The 24,136-nt window shown below is 41.2% G+C and overlaps 1 protein-coding gene across 1 annotated transcript in view; it reads right to left on the bottom strand.

Annotated features, from left to right (window-relative positions):
* MAN1A2 (mannosidase alpha class 1A member 2) overlaps positions 1-24,136 on the bottom strand; it is a 158,387-nt gene that overhangs the window by 89,617 nt on the left and 44,634 nt on the right. The window contains exon 3 of the mRNA XM_076347531.1: positions 21,651-21,747. Coding sequence (XP_076203646.1) covers positions 21,651-21,747 — 97 coding nt within the window. The remainder of the gene's footprint in view (positions 1-21,650; positions 21,748-24,136) is intronic.

The following is a 24,136-nucleotide window of genomic DNA, read 5'->3' as shown; positions in this document are numbered from 1 at the left end:
GTGTGTAAAACTTCCCACACACTAAGAAAACAGCCCAATTCCACTGTTTATGCCAGTATTCTATAAAACAGTACAATAACTATATGATTAGCAATTTAATGACAGTAGTCTCCTAACAAGTTAAGCTAATTTTATTTTTTTTAATGTGCTTTTCATCCATAATGGAATTTCTACTGTGCAGTGTTCCTGCTTGGTCATTTCTACTCATTCATTTCCAATTTTTACATGTTTAGAGATTTTTTTTCCCCCTCAAGCATAGTAATAACTGAATGAAGCCATCATCCTCATTGTATTTCTTTTACACACCTAAATGACTGATACTTACATGCAAGCTTAATTCCATTTTCAGAGATTTCTTTCCCTGAATAGTAAAAATTAAACACAACAGTCTCTATGACAAAGTGATCACCAACTTATTTCTTAAAAAATAGCCATGGATCTGTTTTAATTAATTTAAACTAAATATGGAAAGTTTTAAGTCAGTGGTGTTTGTTAAGAATATTAAGTACAGATCGGGACAGACTACCTTTCGCAAGATTAATTAAAAAGACACATCCTTTGACAAACTGGCCACCAGGCATACCTATAACTCTCAGGAAATGAATTCACCGTGGTGCATAAGTACTGTAAGGTTTAACACCTTCAGCCAAGTGACAAAATTCCACTGCTTGTGCTGAAGTGGAGGTTGCTTTGAGCAGAGCTACAGCATGCACTTAACTTCATACCTTTTCATAAGCATAATGTGACAGTTAGATAACTTATCACTTAAATATGCAAATCAGATCATGACACAAGGACTAACCAGTATTAGCTGACAAGGTATTTCTGACATGAAGGTAGAATGTGTTACACTGCTAAGGCACTCTGTTCCTTTATTTAAACCACATTGATAACATTTTCAAATACACAAGATGTTTGAACGAATAGCCTTGGGAAATCCTGAAAGATCCTCTTGTAATAGTTTCAAAAAATAAAAACCTTCTAACTTAAACACAGTGATAACCACATTGGTAAGCTCACATATTCTATAATTGGCATGGGGTGAGGAGAATACATTGCACAGGGATGGATTGGTGTTGTGGCCCCCCACCCCAGAAAAAGAGTTCAGACACCACTGTACAATCATCCAGAGTTTTCTAGATCTCAGAAGTATATTCAAGTGCCCACAAGGGGAGACAGCACTATGCTGGGCACAAGAATTATCTGCTTTCCAGCCTTCCAGAAAATATCTTCAAAAATACAAATTTAAACAAGATTTTTCATGGCATTCTCCGCACAGAACCGTGAAAGAGCAGCTATGGAAATGCAAAAGCCCATGATTATTTTTGCCATCTTACAAATCCAATAGATGCATCTGGACAGAGACTGAGAGCAAAAAGGCTAGAACTGCTGGAACAGAGCTCTCCCCGGAATCGAGCAAAAACGTCCATGTTTTCCTAATGCATCCCATAGTGACTGAACAACACGACTTCACCAAATACAGACAAGAAATTTGTTTTCATCCGCACAGTGTTAAAAGTGAGCCTTCAACCCCATATATAGAAATCTCGCCTAAACCAGTAGTCCCCAATAGGGGTTGACTGACAACCTCCTCACACAAGATTCTCTGGCGTTGTCTGCAGCCGCAGAAAAAAATGCAGTCTGACAGAGCAAAACAGACTTACTCAGCATTTTTTGCCCCTAAGAGTCAATTAGAGGCATAGGTTCATACTCTAAGCTTTTGTATGGGCCATGCTCCAAAAGTTTAAGCTCTCCCTCCTGCTGCCTTTTTGCCCCTTTCTCTCATCTTTTGTGTCTATCTTTCCTAGACCCACAAACGTCCAACAAAACATTACTGAGCAAAGCCCCTTCTGCTCACACATGCTTCTTCCCTGAGCAGTGTCAGGTGCCTGTTTCTGAGGTGCAGATTGGTATGGTTATAGCTTCTAGACTCCATGCGAGAGCTCAACTATTTCTTACCGTGGTCTCCCAAGGATAGCCTACTTCTGAATAAGAAATACATATGCTATATAAATGCTATTTCAACCAAATTTGGTTTATTTTTCCTTTTTCTTCTTAAACATATGGTAACTAATCCTAACTGCACACCAGCACTTCTTCCTTTACGTAGACTCAGAAGAACAATCTTTGTTTTTTAAACCTTTTTGGCTGAACACATTCCCAAAAGGTCAAAAGATGACAAGTCAGTATTTCGCAACAGATTGTCTACCCAGTCTTCCTCCTCTAGCGTCAATCAGGCAGCACAAAGCAAGGTCATTCCCTCCTGGGCACTGAGGGGGAAGAGTCCAAAATGCAGAGTTCATACCCAGAAGTCTTGTGCCTACAAGAATAGAGGGCAGAGCTGGACATAAGGCAACACAGAGGACAATAGACTTAACATAACACCTTGGCTGCCCCATGCTCAAGATAGGTACAACTTAAACCCATTTGTGGGCTACACTAGGTTGGGTTAGAGTGTAAAATTCATTAATTGCTCTCAGCTTCTTTCTTGGAGGACTATGTGGAGAGGATGTCATTCTTAATTTGTTCCTAAATAACACCTGCTGAATTCTTTTGTATCTGCTGAGGTTCACAACCTAACCAGAACAGGCAGTGATGTTGGTCATAGCTGTCTTCCTCCATCTTAAAATGCACTGCACTACCAGCACAGCAGCAGCTGAAATCTAAAGCAGGAAGAAACAGCAAGTGTTCAAACATCACTGGCCTGCATTAGTCACACGTGGTGCTATAGGGAAAACAGACTACAATGGATAGGCAGCTGTACTTGCCCCTCCTGATGCTGATACAAATCATTCAGTCTGAAGTCAGAAAGAGAAATCATTTTCCATTCATAATAGAGTATGTTTTTTCCCTTTCATAGCCATGCTAAGATCCATAAATTTTGCCTTAAAGGACAAGAGGATAGTCTTCATGGACTTAAACTGCAGAAGGTGTAATTTGAAAAGTAATAAAGTAACTCTAAACAATGAGATAATAGTTTAGAGGAGTATATACTGCTTACTACCACCTCAACCAGTCTGATCTATTATTGCTCCGGATACAAAGAGAGCAGATGTCTCACTGTGGTGAAAAAGGCTATAAAGCAATTAAATTATAATAGAAAATAACACTTCTCCTAGCTGAAGGCACTCCTCCCAGGGTCTGTCTCTGTTCAATACAAAGGCTCAGTTGGTCATGTTGCATAAGATAATAACTGATTCCAAAAGGGCTCAGTTTTACAAATGTCAGATTAGGAAGTTTCCTCTCCATATAATTATAGTTCTAGTTGATTGAGCTCCAAATTTAATGAAGTTTGCCTAATGAATGCAATGCTCATTCTTCTAAATAAAACAGAACATCCATCATGAGCTAATAGAAGGAATTTAGCAGTGAAATAGCTGAACTATTAACAAAATCATGCACAATCTCATTAAGCAAGAGTATTATTCCAAAGGACTGCAAAATAGTAAGTCAGATTTATATTTAGGTAGACTTCAGTTTCCTGAGATTAGACAAATAATTCCTTCACTTGATAGCACATAAATCTACAGTCTGAAGTATCGAGCAAATCATATGACTAAGCGTAAACAGCAGGGCCATTAAAAGAAAAACGGTCTTTCTATCTAAAATTCTTTCAGTATGCTGAAGCGCTAGATGAACAACTAGTTTATTTATACCATTTTATAGTCTCACAAGAGGCTATCAAAGTACGGGGAGACAGATCGTTGCCATGTGTTCCATGACAAAAGGAATATGAAGAAAATAAATAGCCCATTTTCATTATACCATAAGGCATGTAACCGCCACCAACCACCACTCGCAGAGACGATCAGCTCCGGTGCAGGCGCGTCCCACAGCGGAGCGGGGGATCGTGGCGTACAGGGGGGTTTCCTGAGCCGGGGAACCCACAGGGGAGCGCAGAGACCCGCCGGGAGCCGGCAGCTCTCACTAGGGTAGCTGACGAGGCGTGGGCGGGGCCAGGAGTAACGGCTGCCACCCCCCACTCCCGCTAAAGGCAGCCCCAGGGAGCGCTAGCCACCAGGACGGGCAAACAGGGCACGGCACGGCACGTCAGTTTGCGCGGGAGGGCGCCTCTTGGAAGGAAGGGCGTTCCACGGGACGAGTGGGAGACTTGGAGTACACATAACCCAGCAACTGGGCACCGTTCTGTGACCACCGGCAAAGGTCAAGGGCACTCATCCTACCTGACCCTCAGGGCAGAATGGCGGGCACTCGTCTGAGAACAAAGGCCGTGGCTGCAGCTGGGGGGTCTGCACCATCTACCCCAGCGGCAGCCGATGCCTCCACCCAGACAGAGCTGCTGAAGGGAGAGGCTACAGTGCAGACCTCAGGCTGCAGGGAGTGCCTAGACCTTTCTCCTGGGGCAGGGACAGGCGGCAGACCTGCCTGCAAAAGGTAGGCCCAGGTAGAGGACCTGTAGCAGGTGGCTGAGCTGCGGGAGGTGGTGAGAAGGCTGCGTAACATCAGGGAGGCGGAGAAGGAGTTAGATAGCTGGTTCCAAGCACAGTCTGCAGCAGACCCACAGCCAAACAGCCAAAAACTCCCCCACCAGTACACACAGAAGGGAGGGGGGCCAGTAATGCAGAAGAATGGGCAATTGCAATGACAAGGACCAGCAGGAGGAAGAGACTTCCCCCGAAGCCTAAGGTGCCCTTGCAGAACCGCTTGACCACTCTGCAGGCCGAAGAGGAAAGACCCATCACATCAGGAGAGATGCTGGAGCTGAGCAATGCAGCCCAATCTGCCCCCCGTGTAACAACCAGCGCAACTAAGAAAAGGCAACGGTTGATGGTAGTAGGCGACTCTCTTCTGAGCAGTACGGAGGCACCCATTTGCCGACCGGACACGCTCTCTAGAGAGGTGTGCTGCTTACCGGGGGCTCGCATCAGGGATGTCACCGAGAGGCTACCAAGCCTTGTACAGTCCACTGACTATTATCCGCTGCTGCTGTTTCACGTGTGCACCGGTGACACAGCCAGGAGCAGGCTGAGGACTATCAGGAAGGACTACAGAGCCCTGGGAGCGGCGGTAAGGGACTCAGGAGCACAGGTAGTTTTCTCACCAATCCTGCTGGTCAAAGGGAAGGGGTTTGAAAGGGCCAGTCAAATCTGGCGAGTCAACACATGGTTACAGGACTGGTGCCACAGCCAGGGGTTCAGCTACTTAGACCATGGGACTCGCTTTGAGAAACCTGGTCTACTGGGGGCTGATGGGGTCCATCACCCATCAGAGAAGGGGAAGAGCATCTCCGGTCATAGGCTTGCCAAGCTGGTGAAGAGGGCTTTAAACTAGAGAGGCCGGGGGAGGGGAACCTCAATCCATCCCGTTCCTACCAGCCTGACGCCAGGGCCAGCAATAGATGCCCAGAGCCTGGAGAAGGAACACAGGTCAGCAGGAGAGCGCCTGAAGAACAGCACAGAGGAACTCCAGCCAGTAAGACAGCTTCATCGGGGGCCCAACTTCAATGCCTCTATGCAAACGCACATAGCACAGGGAATAAACAAGAGGAGTTAGAGACGCGCACACGCCTGCAGGGCTACGACCTTATTGGCGTCACAGAGACATGGTGGGATGGCTCCTTTGACTGGAGCGTTGGGATGGAGGGATACAGGCTCTTTAGGAAGGACAGGCAGGGAAGACAAGGAGGGGCTGTCGCCCTCTATGTCAATGACCAACTGGAGTGCATGGAGCTCTGCCCGGGGATGGATGAGGAGCCGACCCAGAGCTTATGGGTCAGAATTCAAGGGAAGGCAGGGACAGGTGACATTACGGTGGGGGTCTGCTACAGGCCACCCAACCAGGAAGACCAAGAAGATGAGGCCCTCTATAGACAGACTGGAGCAGCCTCACGCTCACAAGCCCTGGTCCTCATGGGGGACTTCAATCACCCCGACATCTGTTGGAGGGACAACACGGCAGGGCATAAGCAATCCAAGAGGTTCCTGGAATGCGTCAATGATAACTTCCTTCTCCAAGTGATAGAGGAGCCAACGAGGAGAGGTGCTGTGCTGGACCTTGTTCTCACCAACAAGGAGGGGCTGGTGGGGAATGTGAAGCTCAAGGGCAGCCTGGGCTGCAGCGACCACGAAATGGTGGAGTTCAAGATCCTGAGGGCACCGAGAAGGGCACACAGCAAGCTCACTACCATGGACTTCAGGAGAGCAGACTTTGGCCTCTTCAGGGATCTGCTTGGTAGAGTGCCATGGGACAAAGCCCTGGAGGGAAGAAGGGCCCAAGAAAGCTGGGTAATATTCAAGGATCACCTCCTTCAAGCTCAGGAGCGATGCATCCCAACAAAGAGGAAGTCCAGCAAAAACGCCAGGAGGCCTGCATGGATGAACAAGGAGCTCCTGGACAAACTCCAACACAAAAAGGAAGCCTACAGAGGGTGGAAGCAAGGACAGGTACCCTGGGAGGAATAGAGAGGAATTGTCCGAGAAGCCAGGGATCAGGTTAGGAAAGCTAAACCTGAATAGAATAAAATAGAATTAAATCTGGCCAGGGACATCAAGGGCAACAAGAAAAACTTCTATAGGTATGTCAGGGATAAAAGGAAAATGAGAGAAAACGTGGGCCCTCTCCGGAACAAAACGGGAGTCCTGGTTACCCAGGATATGGAGAAGGCGGAGGTAACTCAATGACTTTTTTTGCCTCAATCTTCACCGGCAAGTGCTCAAGCCTCACCGCCCAAGCCGCAGAAGGCAAAGGCAAGGACTAGGACAATGAAGAGCTGCCCACTGTGGGAGAAGATCAGGTGCAAGACCACCTAAGGCACCTGAAGGTGCACAGGTCCATGGGACCCAAGGAGATCCATCCAGGGGTCCTGAAGGCACTGGCAGATGAAGTTGCTAAGCCACTATCCATTGTATTTGAGAAGTCATGGCAGTCCGGTGAAGTTCCCACTGACTGGAAAAGGGGAAAAATAACCCCCATTTTTAAAAAGGGAAAAAAGGAAGACCCAGGGAACTACAGGCCAGTCAGTCTCACCTCTGTGCCTGGGAAGATCATGGAACAGATCCTTCTGGAAGCTATGCTAAGGCACATGGAAGACAGGGAGGTGATTTGAGACAGCCAGCATGGCTTCACCAGGGGCAAGTCCTGCCTGACTAACCTAGTGGCCTTCTGTGATGGAGTGACATCAGTGGACACGGGAAGAGCTATGGATGCCATCTACCTGGACCTCTGTAAGGCCTTTGACACGGTCCCCCACAACATCCTCCTCTCTAAACTAGAGAGATGGATTTGATGGGTGGACTGTCCAGCAGATAAGAAATTGGTTGGATGGTCACATCCAGAGGGTAGTGGTCAACAGTTCAATGTCCAGATGGAGACTGGTGACGAGTGGCATCCCACAGGGGTCCGTATTGGGTCTGGTACTGTTTAATATCTTCATCAATGACATAGTGGCATCGAGTGCACCCTCAACAAGTTTGCAGATGACACCAAGCCGAGTGGTGTGGTCGACACACCTGAGGGATGGGATGCCATCCAGAGGGACCTGGACAAGCTTGAGAAGTGGGCCCGTGTGAACCTCATGAGGTTCAACAAGGCCAAGTACAAGGTCCTGCACCTGGGTCGGGGCAACCCCCGGTATCAATACAGACTGGGGGATGAAGGAGTTAGGGTTATTCAGCTTGGAGAGCAGAAGGCTTCGGGGAGACCTTATTGCAGCCTTTCAATACTTAAAGAGGGCTTATAAGAAAGAAAGGGACAAACTTTTTAGTAGGGCCTGTTGCAACAGGACAAGGGGTAATGGTTTTAAACTAAAAGAGGGTAGATTTAGACTAGATAGAAGGAAGACATTTTTTACACTGAGGGTGGTGAAGCACTGGAACAGGTTGCCCAGAGAGGTGGTGGATGCCCCATCCCTGGAAACATTCAAGGTCAGGTTGGACGGGGCTCTGATCAACCTGATCTAGTTGAAGATGTCCCTGCCCACGGCAGGGGGCTTGGACTAGATGACCTTTAGAGGTCCCTTCCAACCCAAACTACTCTATGATAACTATAGAGATTTAGAAAGTATGATACCAGCTACACAGTTGCTTAGTGTATTTATTATGTGGAAGCAGAAGAGACTATGAGCAGTGAGGTACTAGAGAAAATGTGAACTAGCATAGATCAATTACGATCAGAGAAGACTATGAAAATTTGAGAGACAGGCATGTTATGTAAATAAGGAACAAGATGACAAATTAAAACTCTATGCCAGCAAACTGAAGTCATGCACTCCAAGTTGAAAAGTAATCATCAAATAGGTGCTTCACAGAAACTTTGGTTATTTGACACATCATCCATACCTACTCCTTTCTTCAACAGGTATACACCACACAAATCTTATTACTTCTTCTGAAAAACACTTCCTTGGGGGCTTTCATTAGCCCAAGTTGAGGGCTGAGCAGGTGTACCGGGCCTGGCTGGGGTGGAGTTAATTTTCTTCACAGTAGCCTGTATGGTGCTGTGTTTTGGATTTGTGACTAAAACCGTGTTGATAACACACCAGAGTTTTGGCTATTGCTGAGCAGTGCTTGCACAGCATCAAGGCTTTCTTTTTTTTTTTTGCCCTCCACCCCGCCCCCCCCCAGTGAATAAGCCAGGGGTGGACAAGAGGCTGGGAGGGGACATAGCCACGACAGCTGACCCAAACTGACCAAAAGGATACTCCATACCATAGAACATCACGTTCCATGATAAAAGCCGAGTGGGGGGGGTTAGTCTGGCAAGTAGCCATTCCTTGGGGACCAGCTGGGCTTCAGTGTGCTTGTGGTAGGTGGTGAGTGATTGTCTTTGCATTACTTCCTGCCTCTTACCCCTTTCCTTCACTTAAACTACCTTTATCTCAACCCATGGGTTTTCTTGCTTTTGCTATTCCTACTCTTTCCCCTGCCTCGCTGGGCAGAGAATTTTCCTTCTTTCCCTTTCACCCTCTGTCTGTCTGTGCTCTAACACTCTTGAGTTAGAAGTGTGTTAGTGTCTTACAACACACTTGGCATCTATCCAGAGATCAGTTAGAGGAGTAACAAACCTGAAGGAAATACAGCCTATTCAAATGGATATCTCATTACCAAAATGGACACTAGGTCAGAGCAGGGCTGCTACGATGTCAAGAAAACCAGCCAAAGTGGAAAAATTACCATGAGGCCACTCTGCCTCCAAGGAAAGTCATATACAATAGGCCTAATAGGTGCATGTAACCATTCTTACCCTTCTACCTTACGCAGTGACTGAAAAGGAAATATTTTATTATTAAGCAAAAAACATAGCAGATGAAAGATCTAGAAGTGGGATGCTCATCAGTTCGTTTACAATCAAGGTAGGGTTTTAGCATTTCCTAAACCAGTGACAAAAATCACACAGAAATCTAACAGAGACTCTTATCCTTGTTTACAAGGACCGCCTGCAGACACCACCACGAGCTATGTTTTGAAGAAAGCTAAGGGAATTGGCAAGATAGCAATCTAGGAAAATCAAGCAGTTGGATACAGTAAAAGCATTTGGGCTGTTATTGAAGACAACTGCCTCTATCTCATACAAATAGCAAGTATCTCTGTGTCAAGACATCCCTGCTATGGAAATAAGTTATTGTGTACTCCAGAAAGCCAACTTCTCTTCATAAGCATTAGAAAGCTGGAATCTATAGTTAGGTATGCGTAGAGACTAGAGATCTGGATGTAAGGAAATGGCTTTCATTTTCAAAACAGCATAGCCAATGGGATGGTCATACTGATGGACAGAACCATAAGACACAAACAGACCTCGTATGCCAGAAACAGTATTGGTCTCAGTCACTCATATCTAGTTCTGGGTTTTTTCAGGGCCCTGGACAGACATCATTTACTGGAAGCAGAACCTACTCCTACTGGTGCAGAACGACTTTGATTACTGGTGTGTTTAATTTGAGGGTGGTGGAAGGATCAATTTGCAAAAGGAATCTAAGAGAACTCAAGTCTCGAGGGATAATTTAACTTAATTCCTAAGTTAAATTTCTGCTCTGGCAGGTGACCTGAACTTCAGAGTGGTCCAGCACTACTGCCAGAGCAACCTGACAATTGGGGTGTGCCCAAGCATAGAGCAGAACCTCCCTATTCCATCACAGTGATTCCAGAAACAAAAGAGATGTAAAGTCTCCTCAAGGAAGTATACCCTGGCACACTTTGAACCTAAAAGATTAGTTATTTTTCACATAGGCAGGTGTTTTAATCCCTAACAGAGTGAAAATGCTTCCTTGATAAACTCAGCCTGACATTAAATACAGAGTTATTACAGTCTTAAAATAAATATTCCTGTTATTGATATTCTTGCCTGGCCAGCTTCAGAATGGCTGAAAAATGCAGACTGGGCAAGACTGTACTGATCTAGGGAAAGTATAGCAACCTACTCAAAAAGATTCATAGTTTTTTAAACTGTAGCAACAGGATTTCTTAATGTGATAGACAATTACAGATGTGGTAGAAAAATATATATTACAAAAATTAAAAGCAAACAATTACCAACCCAGTTTTCTATATCTCTAATGAGGCTCTGGCAATAAAGCTGCCACTGCTGAAGCATACCACTTGGAAAATATCTTAATGACTCACGAGGAACAAGATAACGTTTAAGAAAGTGAATTAAACTTTTGAACAACATAGTTTAATTCCACTGTGAAAACAAGTGCCTCAAAATTAGTCAATGAAACCATACATTTCATACAAAACTGCAATGTATGATTTCAGCTCAGCCATAAAATGCAATGAATAAGCCTTTAAGTACCCATGAAGAAACCAATTGCCTTTAACATTTTAGACTAATTAAAAAAGCAGAACAAAAAACTAAGCATGTTGATTGCTTAGTTCTTTTAAATTGCTGATAATAGACAACATGAAAAGGAGTTCCTAATCTTTTGTGAAGTATTTTAGCATATAAATAACACTAAATCAATTGTAATGCTTTCCTTAATTTTATAAATGAGGAAGTAATGGGAGTGAAGCATTTTAGTGTATGCTAGTCTTTGTTCTTTAAATCTAAAAGTGGACCTGCAGGTAGATGTTATTAATCAACATACTGCTACTTAAATAGCTATGTCCTTAAGACCCAAATTTAAAAACTTTGTCTAAGAACTTATACTACAGTAAACCTTCCTCTTCTCTGCTCTTCACTCAATTGCTTCACTTTGCTCCCCAACTAAATCCTACATGGCCCTTCAGCCTAATTCAGAATTCATACAAGCAAGAGTTGAATGCAGTCCTTCTAGTACAAAGCCTGAATGTGCTTAAAACTAAATTTGAAAAGCGCTTAACATATTAATATTAGACCATTTTGATTTTCTATGTTTCTTTCAATCATCTCATCCTTCCCCCACACACCTTATGTTGTTTGTAAGCACAAACACAAAACTGAATTACTGTAGATAGGAGGAAGGAAGAGTGGACTGTGTGCAGACCATAATTAAGATTAATACTGGAACTATAATCTGAGTTAGTGGAAGGTTAAGACCTAATGATAACTGAAAGGCCGCAATGTCAGGAGAGAGATTAGGATGAGCTTCAGAGTAGGAAAGGAACAAGGGAGAGGAGATGGCACTGAGTAAAAAGGAGAGGATAGAAGTGTATCAGAAGGGAGGCAAGAATAATGGGAGAGAAGTGAATGGTGGTGGCAATCAGCTGCACACATGAAGCAGTCAATCAAAACTAACCAAAAACAAAGATCTGGAGCAACTCCATTTTGAGAAATCAGGAAGTGGAAGATTGAAGCAAAGGGTACCTGTGAATGATGGCTCAGAAGTATGCAGAACCTAAATATAGGCAGTTAAACCCAGCAGCAAGCAAAGCAAGATTAGTATTTGACAGCAAATAAGAGAGCAAGATATTATCTGGACTCAAGTATAGTTGTGTGATCCGAGTGCAGAAATCTTATGCATGAAGCAAGCGAAGTACTGATCTTCCAAGACAGTAAGGATACAATTATCTGTACGAAATTGTAAGCTAAACTACTTTGTCAGCTAGGCAGTAGGAAAAGCATCACAAAAAACGCACCTCTAAGTGATGCATGTCACATAAGCTTTTCCATCATTAGATAATCAAAAGCTTGGGCCACTTCCACACATTTTGGTCCAAACCACATTCTAAATTTTCTTTAAGATGGCTGAAGAGGAGCTAATTTCAGTTTGGTAGCCATAAATCTTCATCAGAATGGTGCAAAAATTAAGTGAATAATCTCCGATAGAAGACAAAGCGTATTAGGCACAAGCACAGTGCTGCATTCACGTGGTTAAACTGCTTCTGAATTACAGCTGCCTCGTACATCTGCTGGCTTCAGATGACAGCAAAGCATACTTGCATCTGCCTCCCACTTTGTACGCATGTCCATGTTGTTGTCCTTACCATATTTAGTTTTAGAGCTCAGTATGCCAATCCTTATTTAGTGGTCATGCCCGTTTACTTAATATTTTAACACAGTCCAAAATAGACTGCATAGCCTTAATTTAATTTCCTTATTACACCCTCTGTTCTTAATTCCAAATGAAAGGAAACAAGTTTAAATTCAATAGCATTCCCACAACCTAAATAATTCCCAAATCAAAACAAACATAAGTCCAAAGATTCCCAACAGGAAACAAATACATTTTTTTCCTCAGAGCAAACCATCTGGCTTATAATAGAAAAACAAGAGAGGATGCTATTAGAGAGAATAAAAATCCTCAATGTGACCCTGAGCCCTGAACTCTGTTATGACTTAATTTCTTCATTGTCATGTGATGTAGAGGTTTACCTCACTATTCTATAAGGCAGGTTACAGAAATAAGGTGTTTTTATCTAATTCCACTTTGCATCTGTACATCTTTTTTTTTTTAAAGGCAGAATTTTCCATCTTCTGAATAATGCCATAAGATTTAACATCATCAGTTCAGAAACATGTAAAAAAGCCACTGAGAACAACTGACCTAAACGTGCTGCACGTGAGCTAATACAAACTGGGTGAGAAGAGTTCAGTGGGAATACTGTATTATTAAACAGAAGAACAGAAGACAACAGCTGCTCATGGTGAATATTCCTGATATGCATAGGTGCACTTGTGACAGTTTGATGAAATAGCAATAACATTCAAAAAATATTCTTAGCTAACCACAGTTGTCTTTATCTGTGGCACCAGTACCGTAAAACAGTTAAGAGGGAACGCACAGCCAGATTGCTTCCTGCCTGCACACATTTGCAAGTTTTAGAGAACAACCATATTCTGAATAAACACCATGTCTATCGCAGTGAAGCAAAACAGCATTTACAAAACACTATTTGCCCAATTAGCAGCATCAGAGGACAGCTTTAAATTAGATGAACTGAGGAAAAGTCAGAGATTTTGTACGGGGAAGTCTTATCTTAGCATCAACGTTACAGTCTTAAGACATCAGCTTGTATATGGACAGAGAATATATACAGAAGGTATGCAAGAACATTCCTTAACAAAGGCTCTTAAGAAAACTAACCTGCCACAGGATAAGAGAAAATTGTTCTCATGCAGATGAATAATTGTTTAAAAGATAGGAAACAGGTTAAATGTAAACAACCAATTATCATTGTGAGAAGAAACCACCAGTAGGATCCTACAGGGCTGAATGCTTGGGCACATGCTTATTTATAAAATCATTTGGAAATATTTATAAGTCATCATATTTATAAATAATTCAGCAATACTGTACACAGCGGATGAGGATTTTGAGAGGGAATGCTACTGCAGAAAAGCCACCCTATAGTGAGTTTCTAGACTCCATAAAGGAACCTAAAAAATGCAAAATACAATTAGGAAAGGAACAGTGAACAAAATTGAAAACAGTAAAGTTTTAGTCTTCCTCAAAAAAAAAAAGGAACTTGAAAAGACACAAAGAAAGGAGATAATGTATAGGGTATGAAAAAAACGTATGTATGAGAAATGACTTAACAGACCAAGACTCTCCACCTAAGACAGGCACACAACTGAGGGCATATGCAGTTCTACAAACTCATGAATGGCAAAGAAGAGATGAATAATGGGCTGGTTTTTCCCCAATATCAAAACTAGTCACCTAGGACAGCAAGCAGACTTCAAAACTAAAAAGTTTTCTACAGAATATGGAATCAAACTATGGAACCACTTGTAATGGGATATGGCGGGTGCCCTTAAGTTTGCACGGACTCAAAAGCAGATTGGACAAAATCATGAAAAAACAAACTAAAAGTGATTAAATAGAACTTGCTGCCTCTGACCACAGAAGCACACTGCAAACACAAACTTTCGTAAGCCTAGAGAGTACTCTGAGAAACGCTCACTTACTGTAGGCTTTTTCCTGCTCTTACATTTCTTCCCTAGATACCTTTCATGAGCAATTTTTGGAGGATGAATAATGATTATGTTTGATCTTTCATCCGACCTGAAGGAATTTTTCTTGCGTTATCAGAACACTGTTCTAATTCCAGATTTGACCAGCAACTCTTGAGAGTTATGTTCTTTCTTAAAATTTTATCTTTCCAAAATTTGTGTTACTGGCCAAAAGAATACACATTCAATGTACATGTAATATTCAACATTGTCTCAGTGTAGTCACTCATTACTGATTCTGCAGAGGACACAGCTACATAGGCCTGTCCTAAGGCCAGTTTCATTTACTTTAAAATCGAACAGAACCTGAAATACAGAGATTGGGCTGAAATTTGCATCATGAAATTACCTCTCTTTACGAGTTAGCGTGAATGGATTTTCTTTCCCCTTTCATTTGCCACGGAAAAAGGCAACGATGGATAAATTACTCATGCACATACAATTAAGATAAAAACTACTGCTCACCAAGTATTTTTTTTTTCATCAAAACAACAAGAAGTCAAGAACATATTTGTTTACATATATACCTCATATTCCTTTTTTGTTTTCATTTATCCTCCACATGGATTCAGAGGCTGAAAACATGCACAGAAAAAGGATGCTGAGCAGAAGTTGTTTCTCCTGTCTGTCTTTTCATTAGGATTTTACAATGAGAAGACACCAGAAGTTTTTAGCCATATTTTCAAAAGGTCATCCACCAGTCTTTACTTTAGGGTATATCATCTAGTTTCTTCCCAGTAGAAGTGTTTGTCTCCATAATGTTTATAAATTTGCAGGTTATTTGGCAGCTAAAAAACAACCCAGAAAAACAAAAGGCCCACAAAACCTGACACCCGTGACACTCAATTGTGCAAACTTCAAAAGTAAGTGACAACTAATCAGATGACAGCAGATGATAGCATCAGAGCAGCTCAGGCAGCCCAATTACTGTTACAATGACAGTTATTAGACAAAAATGGCTAATAAACTAATGAATATTTCCCAGGGTAATTAAAAAAAAAATCTGTCAAAGCATTTTCTTTTAGTGCTTACAAGAAATAATCCCCCTCTTGTTTTCTAGACCACAAACTGGACAAAGAAATCACATTACTCTCCCAAGCTATACTGTACTTGCCAAAGGTATTGGAAAAAACAGACTCCTTTGCCTGACTCAGCTCCTTCTCCCAACAGCCTCCCGCCCTTGCAGTCTGATGAATGCATTTTCTCGACGGGGCTTGGGAGCATCACTGCTCCTGCTCTCCGGCTCGGCAGCGAAATGCACTGAGATCTCCATTGCTTAGCAACACAGATCTGCAGCAAGAGCTTCCCACGCTGCGGCAATGGGTAGCTGGCAGCTGGGTCAGCAACTCTCTCCCAGGTCATGGGGGTTTATCAGCAGCACTGGTAGCAAAAGGCTGAGACAGGCTGTGCAACAAGCCAGGCAACAGGACATACTCAGCAAGGTGGTAGAAACCAAGCAGTCCACTGGCAAGTTAAAAAAAATTCAGCTCACTAGCTGCCCCAACTGAATCCTTGAGTTGTTCCCTTGGACACATCTTGCTCGTTAACCCACGTTAACCTCAAAATTTCATTTTTCCATATGTATGAAGTAGCAGTACCTTATGACACTGAACATGCCAGACAAATCCCTCATAAAAGAGACAACAGCTGTATTTGGTCATGTGTTAGGGAAGACATGGTACTGCAGCCTTAAGTGATAAATGCAACCACAGTGTGACTTCATTGACAATTTTCCTTTCCTCCCAGAATACAACATCCCAAGACAGAGCCTGCAGCCATCACAGATTAAATCGACCATTTGCATGGCATGTGAGGTAAGAGAACAGGAGAGGCATGAAGGCACTATAGATGCATGAGACAGTTCTAGTGTGACAAAATACAAAGTAATAGTTTCATTAAATCTTTGTGCACGAGAATGGGCATGTCTGTATGCAAGCATCTACAACTTAAAAACTCCACATCATTAAGCCTTAGGAAAGATCTTTTCACACCCTTGAAAACGTATCTAGACATGTATCTGTTTATGTATGTATACATTAGCAGATCATCTTCACATAATGCAGCTCATCTCTAGACAGAATACATCCAAATGCAAGGTTTAGAAATGCACTGCTAGTAATGGGAAGTTTACAATTTAGCAAGAGTTTGTATCATTACTTTGTCACATACCTATTACCTGACAAACTGCACATCTTCACTTTATTCTTAGATAGTTAACATTACAAAAAAACAAAAACAAAACCCCACAAATTTCAGAACTCTAATTTCAGAAGGCATCAGGTAAGATGACCACCCATGATTTCTAGTTTTGCTGAGGACGATGTTCTGAGTTGCCCAAGATTGTGCTTTTTTCCTTTTTTTTTTTTCCTTAGTCATTCAGGTTCTCAAATAAACATTGTTTTAGAAAATAAAGATTGAAGATTGATACAAACCCACTAGTACAAACTGCTCAATTTAACTTACAATAAAGCATCCTCAAAGCTTGTGCTACAGTAATTAGTTCATAAGATATTGAAGTAAAAGATGCCACAAATACACAGTTTAAAACTCTGAGGCATATCTGGACTTAGTAATTTTAATGGTATTTACATAAGATGTTCACCTAGGGGTCACCAAACAAATGCAGGGACAAATCATCCTTAAGCAGCACGTTTCAGATAGTAACACTGATCCTCAAAAGCAAATCCAATCAGATTTCATTACAGCAAGAGAACCCAAATATACCATCAACTACTCAGGTTTTCACTAAACCCAGAAAACCTTCTGAAGTAAGCTCAGTGTTTGTCATGCTTGTTCATTATCTTACAGGCATCATTTTCCATCAGCCTTTTCTCTTCACCCTTTGTGTTCTAATGAGAACTTGACCCAGTTCCCATATAACCCCACCTCTGCAATAACGCCCTGCGGCTGTCATCAAATTATTCCAGCAATTTAAGCAGCCCAACAAAAAAGTTAACATTTTTTTAGCTTAGCTGCTACAACCACCAGCAGAGCTGCAAATAAAAATTTAAACTGGAAAGAGAAATTACACCTCTCTGCTATACTTTCTCCTTGCCTTTTACACTTTATTTTATCTTACAGGGTAGGAATAAATAACAAATCTTGAGATTATCAGCCCTTTCAAAAACAGGCAACTTTCACAAAAATAGGAGCAAGTTATCACCCTGTTTCACCAACACAGAAGCTATAAAGGTTCATTTTGTATGTCATCTAAATGTAAACATCTTTAAAAGCCCACCAATTCCCAGTCATACTTTCCCAAACCAGCACCATACTGCTAATGCTGTGACTCAGCTGTTGAAGAGGTACTATTCAAGATTTTAACTACTGGCTGACTACACAATTTGATAGGCAACACTTTTAGCAGGTTCTGCTTTACAATTTACAGTCATCAGGTCAGACATCTTGAAAAGACTGGCAAGAGTTTCTAGTTGCAGGTCAACTAAAGCAACCCCAGCAGGCTTTGTTATAAAAATCAAACTAATAATTGGGGCAGCCCACAAATGTTCTTGCTGGCATGCTTCAGTGAGGCACAGAGCATCTCGCTTTAAAGTTTATCACCTTTCCTTATTTTTTTAATGACTTAAAACTAAGATTTATGAGAGCAGAGCAGTCCACCTCTTCTCCCCTTCTCTGACCCCAGCCTGAACCCTGCTAGATCTTGCGATGCTGGGATATAGATATACAATGCTTCGAAGGGAAAGGGGAGTCCAACAGGGAAGATTAATGGCTTATTTGCCTTCTAAATTGAATCGCTTCTACCTCACTTGAGAGTTATCAGTAAACCTGATTTCCCAAAGATTCATGCAAAGGGTTGCAGTGTCAACCAGCGATACCATCTCCTTGCTGAATCTCACAGACGTGCTATGAATTGAAATGGAAGTACAACAGACCACAGTAATGGCAGAAAATAGTTGGGGTCAAATAATCTTTGAGATGAATAATAAAAACAGGTTTTGCTGAGCAGCTTTTTATTAAAAATAGCATCAGATTTCAAAAAGAATTATGTAATGCTTCTATAAAGGCAGATACCACTGGGAATGGTGTCATTATGGGTAACAGAGATTGGTAAAGTACTAGCAACAACAACACAGCCTAGACAGTCCTCGGTACAAGGACCAATTTTTCTTTCCCCCTTCCCATCAACCACCCACCAAAATAACAATAGCCGATTCTATTTTAGACTTGGTATATACTGAAGACTATGTATTTCAGAAAAGTTTTTCATATGAAATAACCTTGAACAGAGCAATCATAACATGATATGGCTAAAAATTAAATGGCACAAGATAGCATCTGGATTTTCAAAAGGACAAACACTTAGGGAATCAGCTGCTAGAGTTAGCTGGAATAAGAGGATCAGAAACTTAAATGTGGAGGAAGCCTGCAATTTCTTTCTGACAGCAATGCCAAAACTCCAAACAATAAGCATTCTGAAGAATAAGCATTCCACGGAGAAAAAAAAAAGTAGAAGTCCTCCAGACTCATTAGGAGACATGTTAGAAGTAAGCAGAGGAGGAATAGAAAGAAAATAAAAGACTAGAGTAAAACTGTAATTCAAAATTGCTTCAAAATATTTTGTCAGTCACATTAAAAACAAACATTAGAAAAACATTTTCCTGCCATATAAAGAAAAAACCTCACTTCACAGAGAGTCTGGGTTACAAACCAAGACTGGTCTAAAATTATACTTGGCAAATTAGGCAACAGAATTGCATGTAAATTCAATAGCAAAGACTACATGATCATACAGGTGAACATTTGCACAAAGATTTTCATTGTCAGACCCAACTTCATCAGCTGCAAAAAATATAAAGGAAAGCCATGAATTAGAGGTAACGTACAATTAAATCACGGGCTTCATCAGAAGAGATTTTTCTAGTAGAAGTGAAAGCAGTGCCAATGTACAAGGTAGCAAAGAGAAATTATCTAAGAATACTACACAATACTCTCTGGGAACCTAAGAAATGTCCTTCTGTCTGTCACAGCAGAGGCCTGTTGCTCTGGTCTTCCCCTTCAGTCTCACACTCTCTCCTTGCCCTATGCTCAGTGTTGGCTGCATCTTAGACTCTTCCATTTCACTCTTCAAACTCCTCATCCCATCCAGGTACTTTTTTCCTCCTGAGCATGCTAACTTGCCCATCTTCCCCCACCCCCCCCCAACAACTTCACCTGACCCAGTCATTTTCTTTATAAAGGCATATAAAGAAGTGAAGCAAGTATCAGTCTTCACACCACGCTGAAGTGTAAGAAACCAGGTTCCAGTGCATGACTAAAAGCCATCAATGTCAGGCTCCAAGGGGTTTGCTTGCAGTAAAGGTGCACCAATCCTTATTGCAGACAGGGCTTGTACAGAAGCTGAAGTTACTCTCCTATGGATTTAAATAGGCTTCTACGCACCACAGGTTTGGGGGGAGGGGGTGTATTTGTGGGTGGTTTGGGTTTTTTTTTTTGTTTGTTTTTAAGTATTGCAGAAAATTTAACTCAGAGGCTCTCCTTCCATTGCTGGGAGCAGGTGAAAGGAGCAGTGTGCCTAGTTAGAGTTCTCCTCCCTTCTCCATGTCCAGCACCTATTTGAGGTTGAAGTTCATCATGCAAATAAATTTGATGAAAAACTGTTTGGATATAAAGAAAACCACTTATTTATTTGGTAAGATATAAGAACGGTTTCAAGATAAAATTTAAGGAGATCGGGGGAAGGGACAGAGCAAAAAATTAAAAATCCCTTTAAGCATTACAATACTTTTGAAACAAGTCCTTTCACTCTTCTTTTGGAATGAATTTCCTCTGGGAGTTTACTTTTTCCCTACGAATGAAAACAAAAAACTAATCAAATTTTGATTTAAGTCAAAATAATTTTCCTGGGTTCAGGCACTAAACACAGAAAACTAGACACTTACCCAATCCTAATCTGTATTTCTATCATCCACAAGAAACAAATTCAAGGTTTAAAGCAAGATAAACAAAACAAATACCAATTACAGTGAGAACCAACCTCACACAAAGTTATTAGCCAACTGCCTTACAATAAAAGCCAATAAAATCTTCATTTCAAGCAAACTATTATAGCCAATACTAACAATACTTAAGGTATACACAGTATATTCACACTCATTCTTGATGTAAAAAAGTGGTTATGATAAATTTGTACCTTCCCCAGATACCAGAGAGTGGACAAACACAGTATAAAACCCTGAACAGAATTTAAAAAATCCTACCCAGTCTTAGAGCAGCTCTCCTGTGTGCATTTCAAAATAAATGTATGAACTTCATGGCTCAGTCATCTTAGGTGCTGTGCGTTCTGGACCAATCCAGGCTTAACCTTAATCACTAACATCAAGATTATGTGTTTTGCTATACCAGAGGATGAACCTAGAGAACCTCCAGTGCTCAGTCCTCAACAGTTACAACCAGGTTTTTTGAACCATCAGTCCTACAGAACTGGGGACCAAAAAATGGATCCTTTCCTGGTTCGAGTACCAATAAAATGCTTGTCACTTTCCAATCACCATTCTACTTATTCTATCCCAGTGCATTTACACCAAAAAAGCAGTACAGCTGCAGATCACTGATATTTTAAGGAAGAAAAGCCATCTAGTCTGCTCACACATACGCAACACAAAGTTATTTAATTTCTTGATCTTTACCTTCTTCATGTTTCATACTATTCTAAATGCCATTTGTAACACTCATATTCACACTCCATTGCTCAAATATTCTCACTCCATCCCTTGAATTTCTTCAGAACTTGCCCCTACCCTCCAACTCCTGTATCTTGAATGTCGTTTTTTTCTTTCATTCTGGTCTACAGGTTCAGGATCCACAAGTCACACACCAAGTAACAGTGTCACTTTCACCTTATGCAGATCTCCTTTTAGAAGCTATTTTAAATTTCATCTTGGTACTAGCAGTTTTTCAGCATCTTGCACATGCATTTTTGTCTTGTATCACAGTCTCATGGAATTAAACACAAAGGTCTAGACAAGATGAGGTTGTTTTTTTAAAAACAAATTTATATTCATTGCATCCCAAAATATCATCAATGCATTGTAACTTTTATTTATATATACGTGTACACAAAGTAACAGTGCACAGACACAGCTTAGCTTTTGCAACAGTAACAACATATTACTCCCCAAAAGATAGTTTAGTAAAGTAATTCATTGAAGTACCATTGAAATAATTGATACACTTCTGTCATCCACACTTCAAAAGATTTACATTAAAACAGAATTTGCTAGGAAGTTTGGGTAGACTTTCAAAGAGGATAGCATGGACAGAAATATTTAAAAAAAACAAACAAACCAGAAAATATAGCCTACCAAATATGTTGGTGGAATGTCCTTTCCGGGCAATTGGTTTGAGCTCATTATGTCCCCATCCATATTGCCTATAATTGTCCCAGGCATGCTTCATCATCTAAGAGATGGAAAAAATAGGATTCGATTACATTATAAAACTACTTTGTATGAATACAGTATTTTACTCCTTATATGAGACTTCATCTTTCACAGTCATCCCAGCGTACTCATAATTACTTTGCCACTATTTCTATCCGTTACAGAAATCAGATTATACAGCACGAATAAATTTGGAAACAACTTCAAGTCTATTTGACTTGAGCTATAGAGCCAAATGCTCTGCATTAGGCTGTTTTCTTGTTCTTTCTATCTTTTCCTTAAATATATGCACAGACATTTAAGAGTTTAAGCATAAGGAATGCATTTAAGCCTAAGGAATTGGTGAAAAATACTGGCTAACGTCTAAGATGCTAACCAAAAGAAAAAATATCTACCAATGTCTGAAGCATAAAAGGGATTTATTTACACTGGTGCCTCCAAGTATGACTAAATTTTGCAAAACGCATAATATATTTATTAGCAACACCTACTTAAAGATATACTGTCATACAGCCTCTACCAGAAGAAATGCCAAAAGCTTTGCTCTTTAGAAAGTATAATGAACAAAGCAGTACAAAATTATTAATATTTGCTCCAGAAAACGTTCTCCACTCTTTTTGATAGATGTTTCCACCACCTACTGTAGCAAACTACATCTAAAAAACAAAAGGTCTTGCTGATCCACAAGTATTAGTTGTGCACATCAGCCACTAAGCACTGCTTTTATGGATTTGCTAAAACTTTTTAAATTCCTTGCTTGTTTGCATACAGCAGAAATTCAACAGTGACCAAACTGCAAAGCAAACGCAGTTTAAAATCAAATATTAGTTACCTAAACAGATCAAAGCAAGTAACAGGAAGAAATCAGATTCTAAAAGACGCTGCCCCAGACACAAGAACAGTTAGGAACAAACCTGTTCTAAAACAACAGCCATGCAGCTGTATCTACAGTGTTATACATATTTTATTTTTATATTGCATCTTAAAAATGGTATTAAAATATTGTTAATATAAGCAAAAACTCCAAGAAAATGCATAGGAATTAAATCATGATCTCCACAAGTTTGAGAAGTGCTCTCTAAGAGGAGAAACTATGCTAATGTAACTAACAGACAAATACTAACTCTTTAAGAAACTGATTATATCAGGGCAAGTAAAGTTTTCAGTACGATTTACAAGACTGTAGTTTTCTTATTTCAATCAGAGAGTCACCATACTTGTAGAAAACAGGAGGGAAGAAGCATATTCTGGCTAAAAAGTGAGGTGCAGCCAGTTGCCTTACCAGCACTACCTCATGTAGAAGCCGCTCTCTTCTCTTACAGAGTTCAGGATTTAGTGGAAGTCAGCATCCGGTAATCCCAAATCTTTCAAACTGCATCTAAACCGCCTGCTGAGACATGCAAAACAAAGCCCCTGTCCCCCTACAACCACCAGGAGATCCCTGTCCAACCTACACGGCTGTAATCCCCTTGATCATAAACCCCCTCCAAATTTCCCATGGCTCAGTTAACTCATGCCCAGACAATAAATTTGAACCACAGCAAAGGTATACGCACAGGCCCAGAAGCTGGGAAGCACTCCTGTGTTAAACCGACATCAACCTAGGCACAGATGTCCCTCTCCAGATGCCAAAGATCCCATTCCTACTGCTTGTCATTCAAAGTCAGCTCACACATTGCTTTTGGTATTCGCACTAAAAGATTCCAACACCTGATTAGGCAATAATACTGTATAGTTTCTTCTAGTGTCATGAACCTGTAATGTAAGAGGATGCGTATATTATACTAAAAGAGGAGAGAAAGGCCATTTCATTAGCATTCACAAATTCCTTAGTGTTTACAAAGCACTTATCAAATTGACCAATTAATAGCTATTAGAACCTCAAGATGACTCGGGTAAGGCGATCCTCTCTTGACAGGTAAGAAAACTGCAGCACGACAAACGCAGCAAAAGCCTGATCACAGGCAGTGTAGAAGTTCCTCAGACATCTTACTAATGTTATCCAGAAGCAACCTAGTAATTTTTATATAAAATTGTTCATTAACTTAAGATCATAGAATCAAGAATCACAGCATCGTTCAGGTGGGAAGAGACCTCAGGATGTCTCTAGTTCCACCTCCTGCTCAAAGCAGGATCAGTTATGGGATCAGAGTGGGCTACTTAAGGCTTTATCCAGTCAGGGTGGACTCAAGGCTTCTTCCAGTCAGAATGGGACAGTCAAGGCCTTCATGAAGCGTCCTGCTTTAACTCACAGCTTGCCAGTCCACCTTTAAATCCTAGAAACTCTACCTGGGAAAACACAGACCTATAGTTTTAGAAGGCACTAGAGGATGAAACTAAAGAATTACCGACCGGTCAGCTCTATGTGAGTTTGATAACAAATGGATGTCTAAACAACGAGGTGACCA

Source organism: Aptenodytes patagonicus, chromosome 1, assembly GCF_965638725.1.
Source record: "Aptenodytes patagonicus chromosome 1, bAptPat1.pri.cur, whole genome shotgun sequence".
Taxonomy (NCBI): Eukaryota; Metazoa; Chordata; class Aves; order Sphenisciformes; family Spheniscidae; genus Aptenodytes; species Aptenodytes patagonicus.
This window is presented reverse-complemented; position numbering and strand designations above follow the sequence as displayed.